Here is a 12,026-nt window from a genome sequence, read left to right as displayed (position 1 = left end):
GGGCTGAGGAAGAGCTGGTGCAGCTCTCTCAGAACAGGATGGAGCGAAAATAGGAAGGAAGTCCATCAAGCACGTGTGTGAGGTATGAGATCCCTTTTTTGTGCCAAATGGTACCAGCGATGAGATCCTCCAGGACTGGGAATTCAGTGAGGTGGGAGTGGACCCAGAGCATGCAGAACTCTGCTGTGGGTACAGAATGAGTGTGCCAGGAAGGGAGGAGCCTGGTGTGACTGAGATAAAGCAGCTTTTTTGAGCAGTGGGCTCTGCCTAAGGCAATTCCTCCATCTGTGAGGGACCACAGGGCTCCAGTCATTCACTGCCTCCATCACCCTTCCAGGTGAAGCTCCTGGACTCCCAAACCTCTCTGCAATGGCCTCAGGGAGTGAGTGGAACCCTCCGAGGGTGGAGGCACACCGAGGGAGCCACAGGCGCAGGCTCAGCTCAGGTAAAAGGTTCTGGGGTGCTCAGGGGAGGGAGCAGCTTCAAACCTTGATTTTTCAATTCATTGCCTTGCTGTGTTCCTTTGGCAAGATGGGATTTCCTGTCTCCAGGGCTTCTTGCGAGGCTGGGATAACAAATCAGCTCTGTAATGAACTGGGAGGTGCTCAATGCTTTTGGGAGATGCCAGGGGCTTGGAGCATCCTGGTCTAGTGGGAAGTGGAATGGGGTGAGCTTTAAAGCTCTTTTCCATCCAGAATAATCAAGGATTGTGTGTTTGGCATTGGGTGGTCAGGGTGGGATTGGAAGGCACGAGGAGAACAAAGTGCTGGGAGCTGTCTGGTGTTGTGTGTTTCCTTTCTGAGCATGAGACAGCAGGAAGTGTTCAGGATTTAAATCACAGAGGAGAACACAGATCTCAGGCAGTCTGGGTGGCCTTGGGGTGACATCAGGTCCCGTGTGCCCTGGCAGGGCAGTGTTGATGAGCTAGGTCACTCTGTCCTCGTGTGAGCCCAGCCCAGCCCAGCCCTGCCCTGGTTAATGGGTGAAACTGGGAATGGGGCTGACAGGAACCTGGAAAAACCCTCAGCTCCCAGCTCATCCCAACAGGATGAAGTGTGATTCCCGGTGCTGCTGGGCAGGTGAGGAGGGTAAATCAGCTGAGTCAGCTCTGTCAGTGTGGGAACTGGGGCAGGGGAGCTCAGCCCAGATCTGGCTCTGCCCTGACAATGGGACTTCTGCTCTGCTATTGCCTGCTCTCCTCTTCCTCTCTCAGTGCCAGGCCCTGTGGTGGCACTGGAAGGAAAATACCCCATCCTTGTCGTGTCAGAGTCCAGGAGGTACAAAAATCCACAAACAGGAGCAGCTGTTTGATGATTTCCTGTTGAGGCCAGTCAGATGCTGATGTGAAAACCAGTAAGAAATCAGGCCCTGAGCTCTGAGCATGCTGGGTCACAGCCCCAGTTCCTGTTTTCTTAGACACTTAGTGACAGTCCCAGCATCCTTCTGCTTCCCAAAACTCAGGGGGAGTCAGGAGGAATTCCACCTCTGGAATTTGGAGGTGGAATTGGAATTGGCACTTGTGTGCCGCAGTGGGAGTAGGGATATGCAGCTTCCACTGTGGGATTGAGGGGTGGAGAGAGGATTTGTGGCAGGGATTGAGCCTGGATTTCATCTGGGGCTCTGCTTGTTTGCCTCTGGATGCAGCAGAGATTTCTCTCCTGCTCAGGGATTTGCTTGGGCATTGCTGTGAGCCCTGGTTCTCCTCGGCTTGGGCATGGCCAAGGTGCTGCTGTTTGTGCCAAGGCTGGGGAGCACCTTCCTCTCCTGGTGTTTTTAGGATGAAGTGGGGAGCTTCCTCCTTCTGCCAGTGTATGATGGAACAGGAACAGCTCTGCTCATCAACACCAGATTCACAGCAGCTTTCCTTGGCCCAGTTCAGGACCTGGAGCAGAAAATCTCCCTTTCTGAGGGATGATTTATCCTTTCTCACAGCCCAGGCTGCTCCTCAGCTCTTCAGGGAGGCACTTTGGGGATGCTGCTCCTCCTCAGGCTGGGAAGGTGCTGGTCCTAAAGAGCAGAGGGAGGGGAAGGTTTTGTGCTGTGCAGATTCCTCGGGCATGGCAGGTGTCCATCCCCCTGTCTGGGATCTCTGCTCTCCAGCAGGAGTACACCAGCACAGTGCAGGGGTCACCCTGATCACCCTTGGATCCTTCATGGAATCGCTGTTAATGGATGATAGGAACCACCCAGCTCAGTGGGATCAACCCCAAACCCAGCTGCTCATCCCACACTGAAATTGCAGCTGCAGTGAGTGAGCTGGGCTTCCCTGGGGCAGAAATCTCCAGAGGCTGCTCTCGCTTCCTGGGGCTGTTTTCTGTTTCCAGGCTGGAATCTCCTTCTGTGCAGGGAGTTGATCCCCATCTCCTGGGCTCCAAGGGATGGATTTTTTTTCCCCAAGTTTCACCAGTCCCTGTCACTGCCTAGTAGTGTTGTTTGGGTGTGTAGGGCTGATGGAGATTTATGGCCAGAGTTTTTCCCACAGCACAGCTGCTCCCAGGCGATGGGAGCAGTGAGAAGTACAGGATCTCACACAGAAATGCAAGTGTTGAATGTTTGGGGTTCTCTGGGTCCGGGCAGTGCAGCCTGTGCTGTGGATCCCAGTGCTGAGTAAGCTGGGGATGGAGGGAGCAGATGTGGAGCAGAGGTGGAGCAGACACGGAGCAGTTCCTCTCTTCCAGAGATCTCCAAGCTGCTCCAAACCTCCTCTGGGCACTGCTGGCACTGGGAATCCACCAGGCAAACCCTGATCCAGATCCTTGAGTAGGAGAAATCCCAGGACAATCCCAGTGGGTGCTGGCGGTAGCACCTGTGGGAAGGGGTGGGGGTGTCCTCCTGTCCTAGTGTTACTAAAAATAGCTCCTGGGGATACCAAACCCAGGGATTATTTTTATGCAGAGATTTCCTCTTCTGGCCGAGTGTTTGCCCTCCTCTCCCTGAAACTCTGACTCAGTTGGTTTCATTTTCTGGCTCTCCCTGGAGCGTCACTAACTCCCGGTTCCCAGAAGGGAAAGGATTTGTTTGCCACCAAACAAACTGGTGTCTGAAAACAGAAAACAACCCATGGAAACAGTGACAGGAGTTGTCCTTTCCCTTCAGCTCTGCTGGTGTAACCTGAGCACAGGACAGGGAGGTGGGATCATCTGGAAAACCCTATGAGGAGGATTTGGTGTGATTTGGGGATTTTGGGGATGGGGTTTGTGGGGCAGCACTGCCAGCACAGCTGTGTCCTCATTTCCCAGCCCTGGGCAGGAAGATCTCAGGTTGGAAATGCAGGTTCTGGATTTATGCATGGCCAGTCTGGATTTATGGGATGGTGGGACAGGGTTTGGTTGCTGTGGAGCTGCTAATGGAGATGCTGCCCCCCAAGGATGGGGAGATCCCCCAAATCCACAGTCTTGCAGGATCCTGCCCCTGCCCTGGCACCTCCTGTACCTGGGCAGTGTCTGGGTGCTCTGTGAAAGGAGTTGAGTTCTCATCCTGCCCCACCACTTTTGTCCCCAACAAATTTTTATCTTGGAAAAGAACCTGAGAAGAACGGTGTCCCTTGTGGGGTCACTCAGTGGGGCTCTGGGAGCCACTGTCCCTCTCCAGGTGCTTCTGGAGCAGCTGAAACTGAGCTCTAATCCAGAGGAAGTGCTTTCCCTGGAGCCATGGGATGTGTGTGATGAGGGATTGGTCACTGTGGGGTTGGAATGCCTCTCTGGGGGCTCCCTGCTGCAGGGGGGACACTGGCCGTGTCCCTGAGACTGTGGGGACAGGGACACGTGTCTGGGTCTGGAGATGGTTCTGTAGGAACAAGGACAGATGTGTGGATCTGGAGAGCATTTTGTGGGGACACGTGTGGGTCTGGAACTGGTTGTGCGGGCACAGGGACACATGTGCAGGTCTGGAAATGGTTATGGAAATGGAAATGGGGACATAGGGTGGAAACATGTGGGGTCTGGAGAGGGTTGTGAGGGTGCAGAGACAGGTGTGTGTGACTGGAGACAATTTTGAGGGGATATATGTGGGTCTGGAGAAGGTTATGTGGGAACAGAGACGTTTATGTAGGTCTGGAGAGCATTTTGTGGGACTGCCACGAAGGGCTTGCGTTAACAAAACCAGTGCCAACTTGGGGTGACAATGAGGGAATGGCCTCTCCCAAATGTGAGAGTGGAGGCAGAGGAGGCTGTGCCATGAGTGCTGTGCCTTGTGCCTCTGCAGAAGGGCGCGTGGCGGAGGAGGCCGAGGAGGTGTTCCAGAGCTACGCCTTCTACCGCTACCAGCAGGAGCGCCAGGAGCAAGGGGCAGAGCTGCCGCCCGACCCGGAGATCGAGCAACTCCAGCAGGACCTGGAGAGGTAAATCCCTGCTCCCAACCCTCATCCTGAGCTCAGAATGCACTGCTGAGCCAAGCCTGACTCCCCTGAGCCTGGCCTGACTCCCCTGAGCCAGGTCTGACTCCCCTGAGCCTGGCCTGACTCTCCAGGGCCTGGCCTGACTCCCCAGGGCCGGGCCTGACTCCCCAGGGCCGGGCCTGACTCCCCAGGGCCTGGCCTGACTCTCCAGGGCCTGGCCTGACTCCCCAGGGCCTGGCCTGACTCCCCTGAGCCTGGCCTGACTCTCCAGGGCCGGGCCTGACTCCCCTGAGCCTGGCCTGACTCTCCAGGGCCGGGCCTGACTCTCCAGGGCCTGGCCTGACTCCCCTGAGCCTGGCCTGACTCTCCAGGGCCGGGCCTGACTCCCCAGGGCCAGGCCTGACTCCCCAGGGCCTGGCCTGACTCCCCAGGGCCTGGCCTGACTCTCCAGGGCCGGGCCTGACTCCCCTGAGCCTGGCCTGACTCTCCAGAGCCTGGCCCGACTCTCCAGGGCCGGGCCTGACTCCCCTGAGCCAGGCCTGACTCTCCAGAGCCTGGCCTGACTCCCCTGAGCCTGGCCTGACTCTCCAGGGCCGGGCCTGACTCTCCTGAGCCAGGCCTGACTCCCCTGAGCCTGGCCTGACTCTCCAGGGCCGGGCCTGACTCTCCAGAGCCGGGCCTGACTCTCCCTCACTCCAGCAGCACCAGCAGCCAGGTGGGGCAGCGCTTGGCCATCATTGGTGATGACATCTACAGGCGCTACGACGCCGAGTTCCGCACCCTCCTGGAGACCCTGCAGCCCACCCGCGACAATGCCTATGAACACTTCACCAAAATCGCCTCCAGGTAAAGCTCCAAGACCTCCTGGTGTGGCCTGGGGGCTTTCCCCACAGGAGAAGGGGAAGGGAGGTCAGGTGTGGTCAGTGCTTTGGGTTAAACCCACACTCTGTTCAAGCTTCACCCTCCAGAACTGCCTGAGCTCCCAGCGCACATCCCGGGATGGTTCCTGTGTTTTCTGCCTGTCTGCTCCTCCTCCTGTGCACTGCTCGTGTCATTGTCCCCTCCCAGGCATCCCAGTCCTTGCCCAGCTGGCTGGGGTCCTTCAGGGGATGTCCCTGGGACACCTGGGACAGCCCCCCTTCAGGGGCACAACCAGCTCTGCCCCTGCTGCTGCTCCTGCTGTCCCTTGCTCCAGGCTGGGACAGCCCGGGGAACAATCCCAGACACAGGCTCTGGAGGTGGGATGGTGACAGAAATCATGGAATGGTTGGGTAGGGAGGGACCTTTTGAAGATCATCTCACTCCAACCCCTGCCACAGGCAAGATGCTCAGAGCTGGCTCAGAGTCCCCATCCAGCCTGGTCCACACGGACACCTCAGGATAGGGGATACTCCACGGGCTGGCAGAGCCTGCAGGGGACACACAGTGCCCTGTGCAGGGGACACACAGAGCCATGTGCAGGGGACACACAGTGCCCTGGGCAGGGGACACACAGAGCCTGCAGGGGACACACAGAGCCATGTGCAGGGGACACACAGTGCCCTGTGCAGGGGACACACAGAGCCTGCAGGGGACACACAGAGCCCTGTGCAGGGGACACACAGAGCCATGTGCAGGGGACACACAGTGCCCTGTGCAGGGGACACACAGAGCCTGCAGGGGACACACAGAGCCATGTGCAGGGGACACACAGTGCCCTGGGCAGGGGACACACAGAGCCATGTGCAGGGGACACACAGAGCCATGTGCAGGTGACACACAGAGCCTGCAGGGGACACGCAGAGCCATGTGCAGGTGACACACAGTGCCCTGTGCAGGGGACACACAGAGCCTGCAGGGGACACAGAGCCCTGTGCAGGGGACACACAGAGCCATGTGCAGGTGACACACAGAGCCATGTGCAGGGGACACACAGAGCCTGCAGGGGACACACAGAGCCTGCGGGGGACACACAGTGCCCTGTGCAGGGGACACACAGAGCCTGCAGGGGACACACAGAGCCATGTGCAGGGGACACACAGAGCCTGCGGGGGACACACAGAGCCCTGTGCAGGTGATACACAGAGCTTGCAGATGACACACAGAGCCTGCAGGGGACACACAGCGCCTCATGCAGGTGACAGCCACCTAAAGGACAGCGACAGGTGAGGAGTGAATGCACAGACTTGGATAACTTCCTGCCAGGACTTCCCAAGGACGCTGAGATCAGGGACACACCAAGGGCTTTTGTCTGCAGGGGAAATGTTCACCCACGTCAGGCACAGGCAGGACAGGTCACTGGGTTCCCTGTCACTGGGTTCTCTGTCACTGGGTCCCTGTCACTGGGTTCCCTGTCACTGGGTTCTCTGTCACTGGGTCCCTGTCACTGGGTTCCCTGTCACTGGGTTCTCTGTCACTGGGTCCCTGTCACTGGGTTCCCTGTCACTGGGTTCTCTGTCACTGGGTTCCCTGTCACTGGTTCCCTGTCACTGGTTCCCTGTCACTGGGTTCCCTGTCACTGGGTTCCCTGTCACTGGGTTCTCTGTCACTGGGTTCTCTGTCACTGGGTCCCTGTCACTGGGTCCCTGTCACTGGGTTCTCTGTCACTGGGTTCTCTGTCACTGGGTCCCTGTCACTGGGTTCCTGTCACTGGGTCCTCTGTCACTGGGTTCCCTGTCACTGGGTTCCCTGTCACTGGGTTCCCTGTCACTGGGTTCCTGTCACTGGGTTCTCTGTCACTGGGTTCTCTGTCACTGGGTTCCTGTCACTGGTTCCCTGTCACTGGTTCCCTGTCACTGGGTTCCTGTCACTGGGTTCCTGTCACTGGGTTCTCTGTCACTGGGTTCTCTGTCACTGGGTTCCCTGTCACTGGGTCCCTGTCACTGGGTCCCTGTCACTGGGTTCCCTGTCACTGGGTTCTCTGTCACTGGGTTCTCTGTCACTGGGTCCCTGTCACTGGGTCCCTGTCACTGGGTTCTCTGTCACTGGGTTCTCTGTCACTGGGTCCCTGTCACTGGGTTCTCTGTCACTGGGTTCTCTGTCACTGGGTCCCTGTCACTGGGTTCCTGTCACTGGGTCCTCTGTCACTGGGTTCCCTGTCACGGGTTCCCTGTCACTGGGTTCCCTGTCACTGGGTTCTCTGTCACTGGGTTCCTGTCACTGGGTTCTCTGTCACGGGTTCCCTGTCACTGGGTTCCTGTCACTGGGTTCCTGTCACTGGGTTCTCAGTCACTGGGTTCTCTGTCACTGGGTTCTCTGTCACTGGGTCCCTGTCACTGGGTTCTCTGTCACTGGGTTCTCTGTCACTGGTTCCCTGTCACTGGGTTCCTGTCACTGGGTTCCTGTCACTGGGTTCTCTGTCACTGGGTTCCTGTCACTGGGTTCCTGTCACTGGTTCCCTGTCACTGGGTTCCTGTCACTGGGTTCTCTGTCACTGGGTTCCTGTCACTGGTTCCCTGTCACTGGGTTCCTGTCACTGGGTTCCTGTCACTGGGTTCTCTGTCACTGGGTTCTCTGTCACTGGTTCCCTGTCACTGGGCTCCTGTCACTCCTCCAAACACCTCTGCCAGTGACAGCCCTGTCCCTGTGCCTTCTACTCGGTGTTTGTGTCTAATTCCTTCTTTTCTCCAGTGTTTGTGTCTAACTCCTTCCTTTCTGTCCTTTTCCTGCTCCCCTGGCCGGGAAGCTGTGCTGGCTGAGGCTGCAGTGCATGCAGGTAAATTAAATTAACCCCTGTCCCTGTCCCACTCAGGTAAATTAAATTAACCCCTGTCCCACTCAGGTAAATTAAATTAACCCATGTCCCTGTCCCTGTCCCACCCAGGTAAATTAAATTAACCCCTGTCCCACTCAGGTAAATTAAATTAACTCATGTCCCTGTCCCTGTCCCACTCAGGTAAATTAAATTAACCCCTGTCCCTGTCCCACTCAGGTAAATTAAATTAACCCCTGTCCCACTCAGGTAAATTAAATTAACCCTTGTCCTTGTCCCTGTCCCACTCAGGTAAATTAAATTAACCCCATCCTTCTCCCTGACACACACAGGTGAATTTGCCCCTGTCCCTGTCACATACAGCTGAATTGGCCCCTGTCTCTGTCCTTGTGCCACCTGCTCTATGTGTCCCTTCCCAGGCTCTAACTCCCTCTCCCAGGTTCATTGCAGGCCACCACCAGCCCAGGGCATCAGATTGAACCACAGGCCCTCAGATTCCTCTTTTTATTTTATTTATTTTTTTTTATATTCCTTTTTTCCCTTCTTGCTGGAAGCCAGGAAAAGCACCTTCCAAACCTGGTGTCAATAATCAGTGCCAAACCCTGCAGCAGAGGTAGGAGGAGAATTCTGGAGCCTCTTCCAGCCACAAAATCTCCACGTGTGTGTGTGTGTGTGGCTGGGATGAGCCTCGAGGGCTGGTGCAGCATCCCCAGTGTTCAACAACAGAATCACACAATGGTTTGGGCTGGGAAAGCCCTCTGGGAGTCCAGCACTGCCAGGCCATCACTAAACCATGTCCCCAAAGGCCACAGTCGTGTGGCCTTTACATCTGTGCAGGGAATGTGTTCTGGTAGCTCTGCCAGGGCTAGAGAATGCTAACAGAGAAAAAAAATTCCATAATATGCAAACTAAATGTTCCCTGGTGCACCTCGGGGCCATTTCCTTTGGTTCTGACCCCACTGCTTGAGATCCCCTGGGCTGGAGAACCCTTCCAGTGGAAAAAAACTTTCCCTAATACCCAACCTAAACTTTTCCTGGTACAGTTTGGGGCCATTTCCTCAGTCTTGGCTGCACTGCTCAAGATTCCCTAGGTTAGGCAGCTGTTCCAAGGCCAGGAAACCCTTCCAGGGAAAAGATGTTCCCAAATATCCAATCTAAATGTTTCCTGGTAGAACTTGGGGCTGTTTCCTCAATCCTGATCATACTGCTTGAGATCCCCTGGGCTGGACAATCCTTCCAGTGAAAAGACTTTCCATAATATCCAAATGTTTCCTGGTAGAACTTGGGGCAGTTTCGTCTCATCCTAATCATATTGCTCAAGATCCCCTGGGCTGGACAATCCTTCCAGAGGGAAAAAAAAAATAATTCCATAATACCCAACCTAAGCTTTTCCTGGTAGAACTTGGGGCTGTTTCTTCAATCCTGATCATACTGCTTGGGATCCCCTGGGCTGGACAGTCCTTCCAGTGAAAAGATGTTCTCAAATATCCCAACTAAATGTTTCCTGGTAGAACTTGGGGCTGTTTCCTCAATCCTGATCATACTGCTTGGGATCCCCCAGCCTGGGTAGCTGTGCCAGGGCTGGACAACCCTTCCAGAGGGGGAAAAGAAAATTCCATAATACCCAACCTAAGCTTTTCCTGGTAGAACTTGGGGCCCTTTCCTCAGTCCTGACCCCACTGCTGGATCTCCCCCGACCTGGGCAGCTCCGGGACGCCGAGCTGGGAGCTCCGGGCAGGGATTCAGGGATCATTTGGGTTTTGTTGCAGCCTGTTCGAGAGCGGCATCCACTGGGGCAGGGTGATTGCCCTGCTGGCCTTCGGGTACCGCATGGCCATGCACGTGTGGCAGCACGGGGTCAGCGGCTTCCTGCGCCGCATCGCCCGCTACCTCGGGGACTTCATGCTGCAAAACCGCATCGCCAGCTGGATCGCCCAGCAGGGAGGATGGGTGAGCAGGGCAGCTCGGGGGGAAGCTTGGGGGGCAGGCTTGGGGTCAAGGGGGCAGGTTTAGGGACAGGCTTGGGGTCAAGGGAGCAGGTTTAGGGGCAGGCTTGGGGTCAAGGGGGCAGGTTTGGGGTCAAGGGAGCAGGTTTAGGGGCAGGTTTGGGGTCAAGGGGGCAGGTTTGGGGGCAGGTTTGGGGTCAAGGGAGCAGGTTTAGGGGCAGGTTTGGGGTCAAGGGGGCAGGTTTAGTGTCAAGGGGGCAGGCTTGGGGTCAAGGGGGCAGGTTTAGGGGCAGGTTTGGGGTCAAGGGGGCAGGTTTAGGGTCAAGGGGGCAGGTTTGGGGTCAAGGGGGCAGGTTTAGGGTCAAGGGGGCAGGTTTGGGGTCAAGGGGGCAGGTTTGGGGTCAAGGGGGCAGGTTTAGGGTCAAGGGGGCAGGTTTGGGGTCAAGGGGGCAGGTTTAGTGTCAAGGGGGCAGGCTTGGGGTCAAGGGGGCAGGTTTAGTGTCAAGGGGGCAGGTTTGGGGTCAAGGGGCCAGGTTTAGGGTCAAGGGGGCAGGTTTGGGGTCAAGGGGGCAGGTTTAGTGTCAAGGGGGCAGGCTTGGGGTCAAGGGGGCAGGTTTAGGGGCAGGTTTGGGGTCAAGGGAGCAGGTTTAAGGGCAGGCTTGGGGTCAAGGGGGCAGGTTTAGGGTCAAGGGGGCAGGTTTAGGGGCAGGTTTGGGGTCAAAGGGGCAGGTTTGGGGTCAAGGGGGCAGGTTTAGGGGCAGCTTGGGGTCAAGGGAGCAGGTTTAGGGGCAGGTTTGGGGTCAAGGGGGCAGGTTTAGGGGCAGGCTTGGCTCAAGGGGGCAGGTTTGGGGTCAAGGGGGCAGGTTTGGGGTCAAGGGGGCAGGTTTAGGGGCAGGTTTGGGATCAGGTTTGGGGTTGGGGGCAGGTTTGGGGGTCAAGGGGGCAGGTTTGGGGGTCAAGGGAGCAGGTTTGGGGTCGGGGGGCAGGTTTAGGGGTCAGAGGGGCAAGGGGACCTGGGGGAGTCAGGGTTTGTGGGTCAGAGGAGTCAGGGTTTGGGGGTTTGGGGATTAGGGGGTGTCAGGGTTTGGGGGCCAGGGTTTGGGGATTAGAGGAGCCAGACAGGTGAGAAGACTCAGAGTTTGGGGTCAAGGGGTCAGGGGTTCAAGAAATTGGGGTTTGGGGGTCAAATGGTCAAGAAGGGCAGGGTTTGGGGATAAGGGGCTCAGGGTGTCAGGAGCTGGGGGTCAGCAGGCTCAGTGTTAGGGGCTCAAGGTTTGGGGGTGGAGGGCACTGCCAGGACTGACCCCAGCACGTCCCCTCTCTGGCAGGGGGCTGCACTGCACCGGTACAACGAAGTTTGCATCAAGTACGTGCTGGTGGCAGCCGTGGTGGTGCTGGGGCACCTGGTGGTGCAGCGCTTCTTCACCTCCTGAGGGGTCGCGGGGACACGGAGCACGCCCTGCTCTGCTCCACATCCCCCAGGAACCCCCAGGAGACAGCGTGGCTTGGGGCTGGGACCCCCCTGCTGCAGGGGCTGGGGTCTCTGCACCCCCAGGAGAGGACTGGGGAGAAGGGTGGGCTCTGCTTTGTTGGGTTCGATGCCTCAAAAAGCTGCTGAGGAGGGGGCAGCTCTGGGATGGGGACATGGCAGGGATGGGAAAATTTTGAGATGGGGTAGTTCTGGGCTAGGGACGTGTCTGGGATAGGACATTTTTGGGATGAGGAATCTCTGCGCTGGGGATGTCTTTGGGATGAGGAATCTCTGGGAGGGGACATCTCTGGAAGGCCCATCTCCTCTGGAGAAGCAGAAGGGTGTGACAATGCCCCAGTGGCAGTGTGTGATAATGCCCGTGTTGGGTCCTGCACCCCCTGGCACAGGAGCAGAGCCCCCTCCCCATCACCGACAGCTCCATCCCCCCGTGTGTGAGGGGTGAGCCCAGCCCTGGCTGCTGCAGCCGCTGGAAATCCCAGCAGGGACAAACCAAGAGGGGCTGCTCCACCTCCCCCTGCTCCCAAACCCCACCCCTGAGCCTTTCCCAGCCTTTCCATGGAC

The 12,026-nt window shown here is 57.3% G+C and overlaps 1 protein-coding gene across 1 annotated transcript; it reads left to right on the top strand.

Annotated features, from left to right (window-relative positions):
* Positions 1-369: 369 nt before the first annotated feature.
* On the top strand, positions 370-11,406 carry BAK1 (BCL2 antagonist/killer 1). The gene is made up of 5 exons (XM_062509345.1): positions 370-445; positions 4,204-4,339; positions 5,036-5,182; positions 9,797-9,977; positions 11,302-11,406. The coding sequence occupies exons 1-5, from the start codon at positions 370-372 to the stop codon at positions 11,404-11,406; spliced, it is 645 nt and encodes a 214-aa protein (XP_062365329.1).
* Positions 11,407-12,026: the final 620 nt, after the last annotated feature.

This window comes from Cinclus cinclus, chromosome 27, assembly GCF_963662255.1.
Source record: "Cinclus cinclus chromosome 27, bCinCin1.1, whole genome shotgun sequence".
In the NCBI taxonomy this organism is placed as follows: domain Eukaryota; kingdom Metazoa; phylum Chordata; class Aves; order Passeriformes; family Cinclidae; genus Cinclus; species Cinclus cinclus.
Note: the sequence above shows the minus strand (reverse complement) of the source record. Positions and strands in the feature narration are given on the sequence as shown.

Bases quoted from the DNA above. Each gene is read 5' to 3' on its own strand.
- BAK1 (XM_062509345.1), top strand. From the start codon at position 370: ATGGCCTCAGGGAGTGAGTGGAACCCTCCGAGGGTGGAGGCACACCGA. The intron at 4,340-5,035 runs GTAAATCCCTGC...CCCTCACTCCAG, and splicing joins CTCCAGCAGGACCTGGAGAG to CAGCACCAGCAGCCAGGTGG. The intron at 9,978-11,301 runs GTGAGCAGGGCA...CCTCTCTGGCAG, and splicing joins TCGCCCAGCAGGGAGGATGG to GGGGCTGCACTGCACCGGTA.